The sequence below is a fragment of the Hippopotamus amphibius genome, chromosome 13, assembly GCF_030028045.1.
Source record: "Hippopotamus amphibius kiboko isolate mHipAmp2 chromosome 13, mHipAmp2.hap2, whole genome shotgun sequence".
Taxonomy (NCBI): domain Eukaryota; kingdom Metazoa; phylum Chordata; class Mammalia; order Artiodactyla; family Hippopotamidae; genus Hippopotamus; species Hippopotamus amphibius.
Window position 1 is genome coordinate 100,380,571 of NC_080198.1, and position 15,351 is coordinate 100,395,921.

Consider the following 15,351-nt stretch of genomic DNA (forward strand, 5'->3'; position numbering starts at 1 on the left):
GCAGGGATGTCAGGCTGAAGGCAGGTCAGCATGTGTCTGTGTGCCTGTGTGTGCACCTGTGTGTCTGTGTGTGTCTCTGTGTGTGTCTCTCCATGTGTGTGTCTGTGTGTGTGTCTATGTGCATATGTGTGTGTCTGTGTCTATCTCTGTGTGTGTGTCTGTGTGTGTTTGTGTATCTGTATTTTTGTGTATCTGTGTGTCTCTGCATATCTCTGTGTCTGTGTGCATCTGTGTATCTCTGAGTGTCTGTGTGTATCTGTGTGTGTCTGTGTGTTTCTCTGTGTGTCTCTGTGTCTATGTGTGTGACTGTGTGTCTCTGTATGTGTCAATGTGTGTGTCTGTGTGTGTATCTCTGTGTGTCTGTGTGTGTATCTGAGTGTCTGTGTGTTTCAATGTGTGTGTCTGTGTGTGTATCTGAGTGTGTCTGTGTGTGTCTCTGTGTGTCTCAGTGTGTCTGTGTGAATGTGTGTGTATCCGAGTGTGTCTGTGTGTGTCTGAGTGTGTGTCTGTGTGTCTGTGTGTCTGAGTGTGTCTGTGTGTGTATGTGTGTGTCTGAGTGTGTCTCTGTGTGTCTGTGTGTATCTGTGTGTCTGTGTGTGTATTCGAGTGTGTCTGTGTGTGTCTGAGTGTGTATCTGAGTGTGTCTATGTGTCTCTGTGTGTGTCTGAGTGTGTCTGTGTGTGTCTGTGTGTGTCTGTGTGTCCGTGTGTGTGTGTCTATATGTGTGCGCACACAATCTAAAACGATGACATCTAAATGCTAACATTAGATTTTCTGGGTGATGACGTTCATTATCGATGATTTTTTGGTTTATCTTATGATAAACAGATATTCCTTGAGTGTGTTATTAAAATAAACGCATTCATTAAATTTTAAAAAGAGAGAGAGAGAGAAGCTGGGGTCTTGGGAAGTTGACTTCACCCCTGTCCTTAGGAAATGCCTCTACTTGTTTGGAAGTCAGGGTTTGTTTCCTCCCAGTGATAAAATTCCTGCCAGCTTATTAGGGTGAAAAGGCAAGTGTCAAGCAGAAAAGAGGAGGAAACAAACACCAGCATCTGGAGTCGTGGGAGACGGTCCATTTGAAACGGAGAAACGCTCGGCTGGCCGCCCCCTCCCTCCAGGGCTCCTCCAGGTCAGGCAGGGGGACCCCTGCCACCGTCATCACTGGGAACCCAGCCCCCAGGCCAGGGAGGTTCAGGAAGGTGTTCAGAAAGGTGAGTGATGGATGGAGGGAGGAGGAGCGGAAGGAAGGGAAGAAGGAGGCGGGGGAAGGAGGGAGGGGGGGAAGCAGACAGGAAGGAATAAAGGGAGGAAGGGATTAATCAGCGGTCCCACGGGACCCTGGGCTTCTCGTAACCATGGAGACAGCCAGGCTGCAGGAGGCAGGTGGGGCTCAGACAGTGGCAACTCCAGGGTTAAGGAGGGTGGGGCTGAATGAGAAGCACCCCATCCGCCGCCCCTGCCCACTCCCACCTGTTCCTGCTAACACCGTGGCAACAAGTAGAGCACAAGGTGGTGGCAGGGGCCGAGCCAGGGACTCCCCCTCCCTCAACACCGCCTCCCCTCATCAAACTCTGGTCTGGTTGGTCTGCTCAGACCACCGTCCCCTGGCAGCTCACCTCCCAGCGCTCCCTGCGGAGTGACTCCATCCCCAGGAGCCTGCCCTTCTGCTCCTCAGCCCGGCCCTCCCCACACGCCCAGCCCGCCACCCCCGAGATGGGGTGAGGGCCGGTGCCAGCCCCTCCCGGGTCCCCACCGGGCCCAGGACGCTCCCCCACCCACGCCCGGCAAGGAGCAGGCTCATCAGGACAGACACCTGACACACAGGATGCAGGGAAACGCGGCAGAGGATGCTATGTACTTAAGCGCCGTTGAGGGAGTGGGGGAACCTTACTGCCGCCACCGAGTGCACACTTCACGGCGGGCACGGCTGGCGCCCAGCATAAGATGGCACTGGGCCCGGCACGCAGACGCGGCACAGATTGAGGGCTCCTGCTGGGGGCGGGGAAGGGGCCCGGGCTGCTCTCCGACTCGGGCTCCAGAGAGGAAAGCATCCGGGGGGGGGCAAATCGGGTGGGGTGGCAGGCGCGTCAGGGGTCTCGCACCTGGCTGATCTGCCCCGCTCCCTGCAAGCCCACCCCCTGCCGCCAGCACGGCCTCCCCGTCAGCCCTGGGAGCTTCCTACCTGCATGGGGTCCCGGCATCAGAGCCCAGTCCGAGCAGCCGGCCCCTCTCCCGTCCCTGTCCCGGGACAGGCCGGCGGGAGCGGGCCGTGTGGCCCTCCAGCCAGCGGTCTGGGTCCTTTCCTTTCCGTTTCACATCCTTGTTCCCTGCCACCTGCCGCCCCCCCGAGAGCCCGCCGCCCGCCCAGCCGGGTGCAGCACGCTCTGGGCCGAGCCCAGGTGGTGCCACGGCGGCGGCGGCTCCCCTCTGCGGGGCCGGCTCGTCCCCGCCCGCCCGCAGCTGCCGCCTCGCTGGGGGGATGCTCAGAGCTGTGCAGGCCCCGCCGACTCAGCCGCCACACGAGCGCGCCCGCAGGGGCGAAAACAAAAGCGTTCATCTTCCCTGGGAGGCGCTGCATCCTCCTCGCGGACCTGCTTTTCTCCTGCTCCTCACCATCAAGGAGGCCCCTTCCCGGCGACAAACCTGCGTGCCCCACAGGGGCCCCTTTCACAGGCCCCGGGCCCCCCACGTCTGTGTGTGGCCCATCACACATCAGGGACGCTCACCCTGCAGACGGGGTCACCCCTGCCCGCCCCACCTGACCCGTCGCGGGGAGGCCGCGGATGGCCCGCTGATGGCAGTGCAGCCCCACCCTCCATCCGCTGCCCTGGGGTGGGCGCTGCGCGGGGGGCACGCTGCAGACACGACCCGCTGGATCCCTGAGGAGGTTTCGGAGAGCTCCACGGCGGGGACTCAGCCGGCGCAGTGCTGGCTTAGGATCAGGACCAGGAGGGGCAGGGCGGGCCACAGGGGCGGCGGCTGGCGTGTCCGGCCCACACACCTGCGGCGGCAACCGCTCAGCCCCCAGAGCCTACGAGGCTCCCCACCTGGGGAGACAGAACGCAGACCAAAGTCCACACAGGGAGAGGGCGGGTGGTTGGGCAAGGAACGGGTACCTGGAGCCTGGCGGGGCAGCCTGGGTTCAAGCGGGCTCAGCCCTGCGTGGGGGTGGCCCGGCGCGTGCTCTCCCAGACGCACAGACACGGGCCTGTGGGAGGCGGGCACAGCGAGGCCTGAGGGAGGGCTCCGAGGAGGGAGGCAGGGAGGCAGGGGTGGGAGGCGGGGGCCCGCATCCCATGGAGCTGCTCGGCTGTGAAGGGAGGAAGAGACGGGGCAGCAGATGGGGGACCCGGACGTGAGGTCCACCGGTTTCTAGTCTTTCTAAATGGGGGCGACGTGAGCTGTGTAAAGGAGCCACCAGGAGGATGCCTTGTGAGAGGGGAGGTGTGCCCCCCCGGGAGGAAAGGAGATGGCGGGGTGAGGCTCCAGAGGAGGCGGGAGGGGTTCAGACCGGAGCCCAGGTGAGGGGCTGTGGTGGGAGGGGCCCAGGCACGGGGTGGGGGCTGTGGGTGGGAGGAGAGACAGAGCCTTGATCGGGAAGGGCAGGACGGGCGGGGGTAGAAGCTTCACAGGCAGCCCTGAGTGACGTTTGACCCTCACTCTGCGTTAAACCTTAGACGAGGTCATTGTGGCTGGCGTGCTGGGGTGGGAGGAGGAGCAGCCCAGAGGGCTAGGAAGGTCTGGAATAGTCTTTTAGGGGAACAGAGGAAAACGGGTTTGAACGGCCGGGCCCTGTGGCAGACGGGGCCCTGGCCGGGAGAATCCTCCAGAAGCCTCAGTGCTGCTGCTGGGCACGGGAGCGGGGGCCAGACTCCCCCAGAGCACAGTCTACGGCCGGGCCGGGGTGAGGAGAGAGGCCCTGGAGAGCGGGGAGGGCCAGGTGAGCCGTCACCGTGGGGCACGGGGGGAGGACACGTCATTCACCCACGTTCGGTGGGTACAAATACTAGGCGTAATCACCACCCAAGAAAATACACACAAGACGCTCAGCATACAAGATGCCAAGAGTCTCATCACGTGACCACCTGCCCAACTTGGTCAGAAAAACATGAAGCCCCCCGTTTATAAACAGGCAACGCTGATGGAAGGTAACTGAAACGCAAGAAATCTGAATGGCTAAAGACGACAAAAAAGAGCCGGCATCCCTAGGGGTGGCAGGGAGGCAAACGACAGCAAGGACCCTCGTTCTCACCTATCAGCTTGGCGCAGGATTTTATATAAAGATTACTCTCAGGGGAGGAGATGCGGAAGGTCGTATTCTGGTGATAAGAGTGTCGAGCAGGATAAACTTTCTGGAAAGCACTTTATAAATGTCAAGAACCCTTACAAAGTTCATAGTTGTTGGCTCAGTTTCTACACGTCTGTGAATTAATCTTAAGGAAAATTAGAAATGCAATTAAAAAAAGATGTTCATCTTAGTGTTATTTATCTTAGTAAAAAAGCGCTATGTCCAACAGTAAATGATCAGCCTAAAAAATTCTGGTCTATTCCTATGATGACATACGACGCAATACTGAAACACACTTATGTACGATGCACCTGGAAACATTATTTCGTGAGATAGGTGCCAGTCACAGAGGACCACACAGTGGATGATTCCATTTATATGAAATGTCCCTAACAGGGAACTCCATAGAGACCAAAAGTATGGGCCCCTGCCGTGGGCTCAGGGCGCAGGGGGGGAAGAGCTAAGGGGTCAGGCTTCCTCTTGAGGTGAGCAGAACGTTCTAACGTGGCCCGTGGAGGGTGGCGGCACAGCTCTGTGATGAGAGTGAAAACCACAGAATTGCACACTTTTCATGGGTGACTTGTGTGTGAACTATATTCCAATAACGCTGTTTACAACAAGACCCACAATACAGAAACCAAAAACACAGGCATCTATTAAACAGGAAATGTGAGTTCAAAAAAATCAGGATACAACACACCTGTGGTTTGACTCCAACTCTGATACGTGGAGAGAAAAAACTGGAAGGAATCCAGCCAGAAAATTCAGCGAAATGGGATCGAATGTCAGTGACTCCCCCCTTATCTGTGCTTTGCAAACGCTCTATAATCAATGCGCGTGTCATCACGGCCCCCCCGCAGGTGCCTCTGGGCAGAGGGGGGCCCAGCTCCGCACAGCGCGGGGCACCGTTTCCACGGTGGCAGCTGGGAAGTGGGGGGATGGGCGGGGAGGCCGCACTGGCCTCTGGATGGGTGGCCACCCCCTCCCCCTCCCTGCTCCCCAGAGCTGAGGCCCTGGGGCAGCTCTGTTCCTGCAGCTCTGATGTCAAGTGTAATTTCAAGAAAAGCAGCTCAACGTGTAATTCACGGAGGCATTCTGAGCCCTACGAGGCGCGCGCTCGGCTCTAGCTGTGGGGTGGGCAGAGCAGGTATCCTTGGGGATGTGGGAACGCCCACCCCTTCCCGGCTGGCCTCCTGGCCTCCGGCCTCCAGCCCAGACTCAGCAGCAGCCTGAAGGCGCCCCTTAAAGTGCAAATCCGACCCAGGCTTCCCAGGGTTCAGAAGCCCTTGTCAGCGTGGGTGGCCGGGGCCCTGCAGCCTCAGCCTCCAACCTGTCTTCCCACCCCTAGAGGCTGCTTCTGTGACCTCCTTGGAAAAGACTCCCAGGCCCCTTGGCTGGGTCAGGGCCCATTCCCACCCAGTGCACTGCCCCCTTCCCCTCCCCCAGGTCCTCTGGTCACCTGTGCCCACCTCCCCCAACAGAGCACAGGCTCGCTTAGGGATGGCCCATCCGCCTGCCCCAGCACAGAGCCCAGGAGGGGCTGCAGAGCAGGGTTTGGGCCCAAGAATCAGGGGGGTGGGGTCTGGTCCTGTTTATCCCATGGGATTGATCTTATTGAACAAATGTAGAAAAGTGCATAATACGTGCTATTTTCACAAAGGAACACACCCACGTAACCACTAGCCAGACCAAGAAACACACGTCAGCCTCCCAGAAATGCCCCCAACCTGAACTCGCCGTGTGACCTGGCCACCGCTGTAGACCCAGTCCTGCCTCCCTGCCTCCCTGGCTCACGTTTCAACCTTTCAAGCCTCAGATTTCCCATCTAGATGCCAAAGGGCTGGACCAGAATGGCAAGTCCTTCCACCTCTCTGTCAACTTGTCAACTTGTAAAGGGCACAGGTGAGAGAGTGTTGCAGGGAAGGCTTCCTGGAGGAGGTGGCACTCACTGAGCAGGCCCTGGAAGGGGTCCTCTAGCAGAGCTGGGAGGCAGGGGGAGGCAGAGGCTCAGGGGTGCAGATTCCTGCACAAACACACACGGCAGACGCCCAGAGAGGCCCTCTCAGACCCTCTCGGTTAACTCCCAGGGGGCGGGCAGCCCCAGCGCCCTGGGCAGGACTTCGCTCAGCGCGGGCGAGTGTCACGTTCACGGCCTCCAGGCTGGCTTCCTTACCTCCAGCACGTGCCCCGTGATGTACTTCTCACAGCCATCACAGCGGATCCCAAACTTGGTGTGATAGTCAGCCTCACAGTAGGGCAGCCCGTCCCTGCAACAGAGCCAACGGTCAGGATGGCGGGGGCATCCCAGGACCCCAGACCCAACAGCCCTCACCAACGAGAGGGGCCATGTCCAAGGGGCAAACGCCCACTTCCTCCTACTCCGGATAACAGCACGGCCCTTAGACAGGGGGCACTTACGGGCACCAGCACGGCCCCTCGGTCATCACGGCAGCCCCACGAGAGATACCACAAAGATCATCCCATTTCGCAGGTGGAGAAACCGAGGTGTAAGAAGTGGGGCCACCTGCTCAGCAGGCGAGTGAGGGGCAGGGGGAGGCTCCAGAGACTGAGCGCATGGAATCAAAGCCGCGTCTGGGAAATAAAAGACGTTTCCGCGGACGTGCCTCTTCCTTCTGGTTCATTCTGTCCAGGCTTCAACATCCGGGGTGAGAAATGGCCTGTCTACTCATCGGCTGGCTTCCTGCTCCTTCCGAAAGGGGTCTGGGGCGCCCGAGAAAAATGTGAGCCAAGAAGGGGGTGTGACAAAGCTGCCCATGGAGACCAGGTCCGGGGGTGACAAGATGCCAGGTGGCAGGTGTGACTTGGGACCAACCCTCACTGTCCTGGGCGGGGCCGGGAGCTTCCTGCTCTGGGAATCCGAGGGGCGAGGGGCGTCAGGCTGCACAGGAAGGAGCAGGAGGACCGCGTGGCGATGCATCCGTGCTCCCCGAGCATAGCAACCGCGGGCTCACGATGCTGCAGGCGCGGCTTGTGGCTTCGGGGAAAGGGGACGAGTGGGACACCCTTGTGGGCGCTGCTCCTGAACATGTGGGCAGCCGTGGGCGGGCTGCTGAGACGCTGAGCCCCCTTGCCTGCACTGCAAGGAGACAGCTGGTTTGCGGGTAGTGGATGGAAGGCAGCGTGGGCACAAGGCCTGGACAGTATTTGGCATGCGGTCAGAGCTCATTCATTATCACTGTGAGGTCAACACAAGGGGACAAGTGGCAGTGATGGTGTCAGAGGCAGTGCCAGTGCTCCCAGCTGGGCAGCGGTGAGTGACAGGCTTGCCCTCAGATGCCCAGTCCCAGCTGTCACTTAACCTGTCTGGGCCTCAGCTTCCCGTCTGTAAAATGGGATTGGTGAGAGCACGGTCTAAAGGAAGACAAGGTGTGGCTGACGCCCAGCACTCGGCAGGCACCTGCCAACCGGTGGCTGAGGCCACTGTCACTGTCATCACCGACCAGGGCTGTCTCCCCGGCCCCAGGCCCAGCCCATCAGGAGCTGGGTGTGGAGGCGACTGGCACGGCGGGAGTGGGGGGCGGGGTGGGGTTACTCCGGTGCATCTCCCCTCGCTGCACTGCTGACATCGCCGTGTTAGTCCCAGTTTGGTTTTGCTTTTTGCTCAGCTGCCGATGGAAGGTGAGATCTCTCGAGCTGTCAGGAGGCTGGAGCTAAGGGCACCCTCTTTTCCTCAAAGCTCTGGACCTTGTCTGGGTCACACGGATGCCCGCAGGAGGGGTGGGGGCCGGGGGCCTCTCTGCAGGCTCAGAAATGAAGCAGCCCTTCCCTCCACAGGAAAGGGAACATGGAAACCGGGCCCTTAGGGTCCCCCTTCAAATGCCCAACCTCAGGGCCCGAATCACTCCTCAAAGAAGGCTGTACGTGCAGCAGACCCAGGAGGTTCAGAGATAACGTCTCCATGGCAACACCGACGCCCTCCTCAGGAATTCTGGGCCGTTCAGGAGGCTGCTAAGTAACACACACGCTGTGTGGGTGAGCAGGCTGCAGCGCTCTGGGGGCTGGGCATGATTTCGTTTTGTCCTATTTTAAGAGCTCTGTCCCCAAGGCTGCTTTGGCGTGTCACTCACCCCTTAACTTTACTGTGACAGAGGCAGCAGGTCCCGGCCCGTGTGGCCAGAAACTCACTCAGCCTGACCCCGCCTGGACATCTCAGTTTGGGGACTTTCCCTGGCAATGTTTGATTTTGAGATAACTGTAGATCCAAATGCAGTTGTAAGAAACGATACAGAGAAAGCAGGATAGCCTTCCCCAGGTTTCCCCAAGGGTCACATCTTACAGAATGAGAGCACAAGGTCCACTGGGAAACTGACACAGGTACATGCAGTGACCCATTTCGGATCCCCCAGTGCACACGCACTCTCGTGCGCACGTGTGTGTGCGTGGTGTTTCATTCTCTGCAGTTCTACTGCAAGAATTTTTTAACCCAATCAATTCCTGTGATGGTTCTGTTCCCTCAGAGTATCAAGAACTAGCAGAGTCTTTGACAGACGTTTCCAAAGCCCCTGCCTGGCAGGAGGGAGAACCTGCACTCAGAGAACCTGCGCCTTTGAGCTCAGCCCGCAATCCTCCCCTCCCCTGTGCTGCCCGGGGCTCCCCTGTCTCAGTTCCCTGACCTCCTCCTGGAAGACCAGCTGCCCCTGATCAGGCCCCGATCTCCAGAAGCTCCCCCGCCCCATCGCCTCCGCACAACACGGCTCTCCACCCCCACCCAAACCAGCCACCACTGCATCCTGAGCACACATCAGGGACCCTGTGTTGGCCAGAGGGAGCTGCCCGACGGCCTGCTACAGAAGACAGGGCTGTGCTGTCACGCCCGCGACACCTGTGCCCGGTCAGCCCTTCCTTCCTCCCTCTGCTGCCAGCCTCGGGCAATGTCCACTCGGCATTCTGCAGGGGATCTGGGCACCAGCAAGGGAGGCGAATTCCTCGGGGAGGGTGACACCCAGGGGCGGCATGGGGAGGCGTTTTACAAGGTTAAAGGTGGGACCACTGACATCTCTGTCCAAGTGAACAGACCTGGCACAGGAGTCTCTGCAAACCACACCAAGGAAGCAAGGCTGGTGGGGAGAGGGCCCGGCCTGGGGACAGACACGCCAGGTCCCAGCCAGGGGTCCTCTCCTCGCACAGATGGGAGGGAGGAGCTGGCAAGAGGGCAGGAGACAGGCCTGGAGCTCAGGAGGGCGGGCACAGGATGAGCCCTGCCCCCCCAGGGGACAGGTCAGCGAGCCCCGCCCACTCACTTGCTGATGTACTCCGCGTTCAGCTGCTTCCCGCAGGTCTTGCACTTGAAACAGCCCAAATGCCAGTGTTTGTCCAAGGCCACCAGGGACTGGCCGTTTTTGATCTCTGTGCCGCAGCCCCCACAACCTGGAAGAAAGAACGGAGCACACATGTCACCCTCGTGGGTGAGAGGCGCGGGGGTGGGGGGCCCGCACTGCGGGGACTTCAGACACCACAAGGGCAGTGGCAGGGGGCCGGGGCACAGGACAGAGGGGACCACCTGGCTGGGGGTGCTGAAGGACCCTGTTACACGACGGCCGGTGTGAGCATGTAGAAAACAAATCGTGACATTCGTTCCTACGTGCATTGAGCGCTGACTGCATGCAGCCTGGGCCACGCGCCCGGGATATCGGGATGAACCAGGCAGAGAACCCACCTTCCAGAGATGGGCGTCCAGGCCTGGAGCAGCAGACGTGGACGTGCACAGGGGCACCCTGCAGTGGGGGCTGCTCCGAGGGGGAGGGGCCAGGCAGCAGGGTGCCGTGATGGCAGGAACTCTGGGTGGCATCCCTGTCCTCCTCTGTTGGCAGCTGAACTTTGACCTTAACTGTGTCCCCCACAAGGAAAGGTGCGGTGTTAGAGCTTGGAGCCCCTCACCGCATTCTCCGAGTGCTCACCTGCCAGGGTGCCCCTCCCAGGAAGCCCCCCGACCCTGGCCTCTGAGCTCTTCTTGGCCATCTGTGCCGCATTCCAGACACAGACGTTCTGACCTCCGCCCGCACTCCTGCTCCTGGACTCAGCCCAGGTCGGAGCCAGGCCCGGGGGTAGTGCCTTCATCCCTGGGAGACGGGTGCTCTCCCTCCTGTGGCCCCCGGCCTGGTCTGGGCCCCTGACTGGCCTCCCTGCTGCCCCTCCAGCCACGCCCGTCCCTGATCAAGCCCCCCTGGGGTCCCGGGTGCTCAGTACACAGCCCTACTGCCTCCTGGTCCCTCCAGCCGCGGGCAGCCACCCCAGGGGCTCCCACATCCGTGTCACGTGTGCTGAAGGATTAGAGGGTGGGGCAGGCCGGGCAACATCCAGGGCAGAGATGGGCAGTGTGATCCGCCTGGAGTGTGAGTGTGTGTGTGTGTGTGTGTCTAGTATCTCCGTGTGTATCTGTCTGTGTCAGGGACACAAGGGCAGGACCTCGGGGGCCCCGCAGGGCCATGATAAGCAGAGCCGAGGAGGGGTGTCTGGTAAACAGCCCCCCACCCTTGGGGCCCTGAGGGGCTCAGCAGCTCCCGGGCTCAGCTGGGCAGGGAGCCCCCACCCAAGATCAAAGAATGAGCCCAGGGTCCAGCTGCCTGGCTCCGATCCTGGCCCCGCTCCTGGGGCTCACGCTGGGCGAGCCTCTTTCCTCCCCGCGTGGAGCCCGGTCACCTGGCCGGCGGGGTGGGGCGAGGTGGCGGTCACATTCAATGACAGATCTCCCATGAAGACAGCAGAGCCCGCACACCAGGATGCTGGTGCTGCCAGGGCACGCCCGGCACACGGTGGGCTCACCAGGCGCTACTCTGACAGGGATTTACTCTCCTACTGGGCAGAGCCCCAGATCGCGTTATCTTTAAGAATAAAAATTATTCAACGTCCACAAAACAGTTGGTCAAACTCTCCATTTCTTAGCTTATCACACCCTCAAATCCACAGGCAACTTTGGAAAAGACCCGAAGAACAGGCTCAAACCCTGAGGCCGGGGGCTGGGAGGGAAGACAGGGCCTCCCAGCCATCTCAGGAGCCCAGGGCCCAGCCAGGCTAGCGGCCCAGAAAGCGTTGGTGAGCGGATGCCTGAATGCACGGGAGCCCAGAAAAAGCCCCCTTCTCAAATTCAGGTGGCATCCAGACCCCCTCCCCACCCGCCCGCTCCAACCGTCCCCAAGAGAGCAGAGCCACCACCCACCAGCGCAGCGTCCCTGCGGCTTTGGCTCTGGGCCCTCACCCAGCGGGTGACCGTGGGCCCACACGGTACGCTCCATGCCGGTGCCTCTCGACCGGGGCCATTTTGCTCCGGGGGGCTTTTGGCAACATCTGGAGACAATTCTGATCGTCCCAACTTGGGGGAGGGGTCGTGCTCCAAGGTGCCTGGAGGCCAGGGAAGCTGCTCAACACCCTCCAGGGCGCAGACCGACCCCACCGCAAAGCATCGTCAGGCCCCAAATGTCCACAGCGCCAAAGTCGGGGAAGCCTGCTCGGAGCCTCCGTTCAGGTCTCCATAGATGCGCACAGCAAAGGAGCATCCGGGACCATGCCAGGCCTGGGGGAGGCAGGGCACGGCGCTGGCTGGAAGCACGGACCTTGGAGCCAGGCTGCCCCACCAGCTGTGTGACAGGGACCGAGTCACTTCACCTTTCTGTGCCCACTAAAACAGGGACGCATTGTATGGGGATGGTAACAGTACCAGCCTCACACAGTGGTTACGAGGCGAAGGAGAGCTAACAGAGACAGGCCAGAGGCATGAGGCACGCGTTTGATAAATGAAGGCGTGCACGTGAGCCGACGCTCTAATTATTACTGCTGTTGTCTCCAGAGGAGGACCTTGTGAGAGGTGGACATCTCCCCTCTGCCACCTACCGGTCAGCAGCGCGCCCTCCCCTGGGCCAGGGTCCAAGGCTCCGGGCAGAAGAGCCACCTGCAGCTGCAAGGGGACGGGGCCCTCACCGCCAGGCCCCCTACTCGCCCCCGTCAACTCGGGCAGAGTCTCACTAATAGTGAGCTGTGGACGCGGAGGCCAGAGCAAGGTGCTAGGACTGTTGTCATGGAAACAGCAATCATCATTTTCTAAACACATCTGGAGCTCAGCACAGCTTTGCAGGGCTCTGCAAACAACAGTAGAATCTTGCGTGATGAATCTGGTTGGCAACAGCTGACAATGTGCGGATGTCCTTGAGGGAGTGTGTCCCTACTGCCCCGGGGCAGGGGTCACCTGGAAGCCCGCCGTCCACTCGCCCTTGCACCCTGGGCCTGGCTCTGTCATCACAGCAACAGGATGGGCCTGGGCCCCTTCCCCAGCATGACCCTTCTAGAACCTTCCAAACGGTTTCCTGTTTCCCCTCAAGTGCCCCCTCCTCTAGCAGACGTGGTCATGGGTTCAAAGCCTGGCTGTGACACTAACTTGCACGGGACCCAGGACGTGCAGGGTGCCTCAGCCCCGGCTGTGAACTCAGGGTGGGGGTGGGGTACAGGGTCAGACTCCCCTCGCCCACTGTCCCCCTCAGATCTAACCTGGAGCAGAGGGTCAAATCTGAGATTGACCTTTGATGGCAAGGAACCGACTGGGTTCTAACTCTTAAAAGTGCCTCAGCTGTTATGGGCTTGGCCTGTGATTTCTCTAAGAGCCCGGACTGAGAAGGAGGAGCTGTGAGCAGCTGCTGGGAAAGAAAAAACACGGTTAAGTGCATCCTACCCCTGGGCTCTGCACTGACCTGGCAACCTGACCCCGACCGCAACGCAGTGGCTGAGGGGTGGGGGGTGGCAGCCAGGAGGGACGTTGGCTCCTGGGGGCTACAGCACCCTACAAGGCGGATGTGCCCCACAGGGCAGTCACTGTACCCCACAAGGCAGATGAACCCCACAGGACAACCTGCATGCCTGCTCCCCCCACGGGGTCTGGCCCCTCCTGATCGTCCCACGTCATCCCCTCATTTAACTTCACAGCATCGCCACAGGAGAGGCTCACCCCATTTCTAGAAGGGGGACTGGGGCTCTGGTTCTGTCACCCACCCCTGAGCACACGGACAGTGCAACGTCACGCGGGCGGAAGACACAGAGGTTCCAAGGGCCACAGCCCAGGGGGTGAGGACGCAGCTCGGAAGGCCTGAGGACCCGCCCCATCCAGAGGACCACCCCTCATTGGCACAAAACCAGTGGAGGCCTCGGGTGCCAGGGCCCTGCCCCTTCCTGCCCCTTCCCTCCTGACTCTGGTGGGCCTCCCTGTCCTGGCTCTGAGGGTGACCCAGGTTCTGGGTGTGACCCCATCCTGGCTGGGCCAAGGCCAGGAGTGGGCCACGGGGGCTCCCCAGCTTGGACAGAGCTGCCCGGGGCCAAGGCCACACATTCCCGGCTCCTGGCCGCCCCCACCCCAGGCTGCCCCTCCAGGCCACCACCCACGTGCACTGCTGACCCCACACCCATTCCCAAGGCTCAGAGACGGGACACAGCATGCCCGGGGCACCCAGGTGGTGAGTGGCGGGGTTCACGCCTCACAGCCGGGCTCAGAGCTGCCCCCGACTGGCGTGGCGCTGGGCCTCTCTGAGGGCTGCCTTGTGACCAGCTCCAACCAGCAACCGGTTCAGAGCTGGAGAGTCAGGGAGGAGCTTGGAAAAGGGTGGCTCCTCTGGGAGGAGAGCCTCCCCCCTGGGGCAGTGAGGGAAGCAGTCCAGGGCACGGGCAGTGTGGAGGGCTCAGGCGCGGAGGGAGGGGCTGACCACCCAGAAGGAGCGGGGCATCCCTCCCTGGGAAGGCGTGGGCGTCCGGGAAGGAGCGCTGGTCCTGTTACTAAGCAACAGGCTCAGGCCAGAGAGTGGAAGAGGGAAGCTCAGGGCCCTGGGACCCTGGACCAAGCTTGACTCCCACGGGAGCAGCCGGCTACTCTCCGCTTCCCCCGGGGAAGGCAGCCCCTAAAGGTGGCCATCTGTAGCTTTCCACCCTATGCAAGAAGGGCTGCATCCCTCTCCCAGCCGCCGCCACCTGCAGGACAGATCACGCGGCTCAGGCTCACGTTCCTAGCGCTCCCAACCCGCCTTGGCACTACCTCCCTCAATAGCCATCTCTGGCTCCTCATTGCCTCCAGGATGCAGCTGGAGCTCCCTGGCATGGCTTTGCCACCTGGTTTCTTCACTTCTGTTCCCTGCCCCCACATAACACCTCCCTTGTCCACTCACATGGGGGTGGCGGTTCCCCCAGCTCAGGCAGTGCCCTCCACTTACTGAAACCTGTGTTTCAAGTTTCAGAACAAAGGCCACCTCCTCAAAAAGTCTCTTGTCACAGCAGGGCAGGCTCCCCTGCTTTGGAGTTTAAAGGCCTTGGCTCAAACCTCACCTCCACCCCTCCCTGGCTAGACACTGGGCACCCAACACATCCCCCGCTCTCCACCGGACTCAGGGGACTGACACTCCTGCAGAAGGAGGGAGGGGTCCCTGCCTGGCTGGGCTGCTTTGGGGACAAAAGGAGGAGGGAGTTGGGAAGCCTCTGTAGACGTCCACACAGAAGCCAAGAGCTGGTGATGAATGTTTAACGCTTTCTAGGCAAAAAACATGGTTCTAAGCTGGGAGTTATCACCACTGGACTGAGAGAAGGTTATATTATTAACCATCTTGGGGGTCAGGGGAGCATTCTTTGAAAACACAAATTAGATATTTTAAAATAAATTTCCATTTGGAAAGGGCAGCCTTTCTGCCCATGACATTTTAAAAAATCTCCAAAAAAGTCTCAGACAATGAGTCTGTGGTTAGGCATATTTTGCTTTTTACTTTGGCTGCCAGGAAGCTCTGGACAAACTCTTCAAACTAATCCCTGCCCTTTAAAATTTTGCTGTAGTTTTTGATTACTATTTCACATTTAATGATAATAGGACTGTTTGTTGAAGCAAATCCTCAAAAATTCAATCAATCCAGGGACTTCCTCGGTGGTCCAGTGGTTAAGACTCCTTGCTCCCAATGCAGGGGGCCTGGGTTCAATTCCTGGTCAGGGAACTAGATCCTGCATGCTGCAACTAAGATCCTACATACTACAACTAAAGATCCTGCAGGCTGCAACGAAGACTTGGTGCAGCCAAATAAGTAAAT

At 60.0% G+C, this 15,351-nt stretch overlaps 1 protein-coding gene across 11 annotated transcripts in view; it reads right to left on the reverse strand.

Annotated features, from left to right (window-relative positions):
• Nucleotides 1-15,351, reverse strand: part of ABLIM2 (actin binding LIM protein family member 2) — a 153,195-nt gene that overhangs the window by 75,147 nt on the left and 62,697 nt on the right. For 6 of the 11 annotated variants that reach the window (XM_057706595.1, XM_057706601.1, XM_057706597.1 and 3 more), the window contains exons 5-7: nucleotides 9,969-10,139; nucleotides 9,553-9,679; nucleotides 6,465-6,558 (exon numbers count right to left, since the gene is read on the reverse strand). In XM_057706595.1, coding sequence (XP_057562578.1) covers nucleotides 6,465-6,558; nucleotides 9,553-9,679; nucleotides 9,969-10,139 — 392 coding nt within the window. The remainder of the gene's footprint in view (nucleotides 1-6,464; nucleotides 6,559-9,552; nucleotides 9,680-9,968; nucleotides 10,140-15,351) is intronic. The other 5 variants (XM_057706605.1, XM_057706603.1, XM_057706604.1 and 2 more) reach the window with 1 other exon arrangement.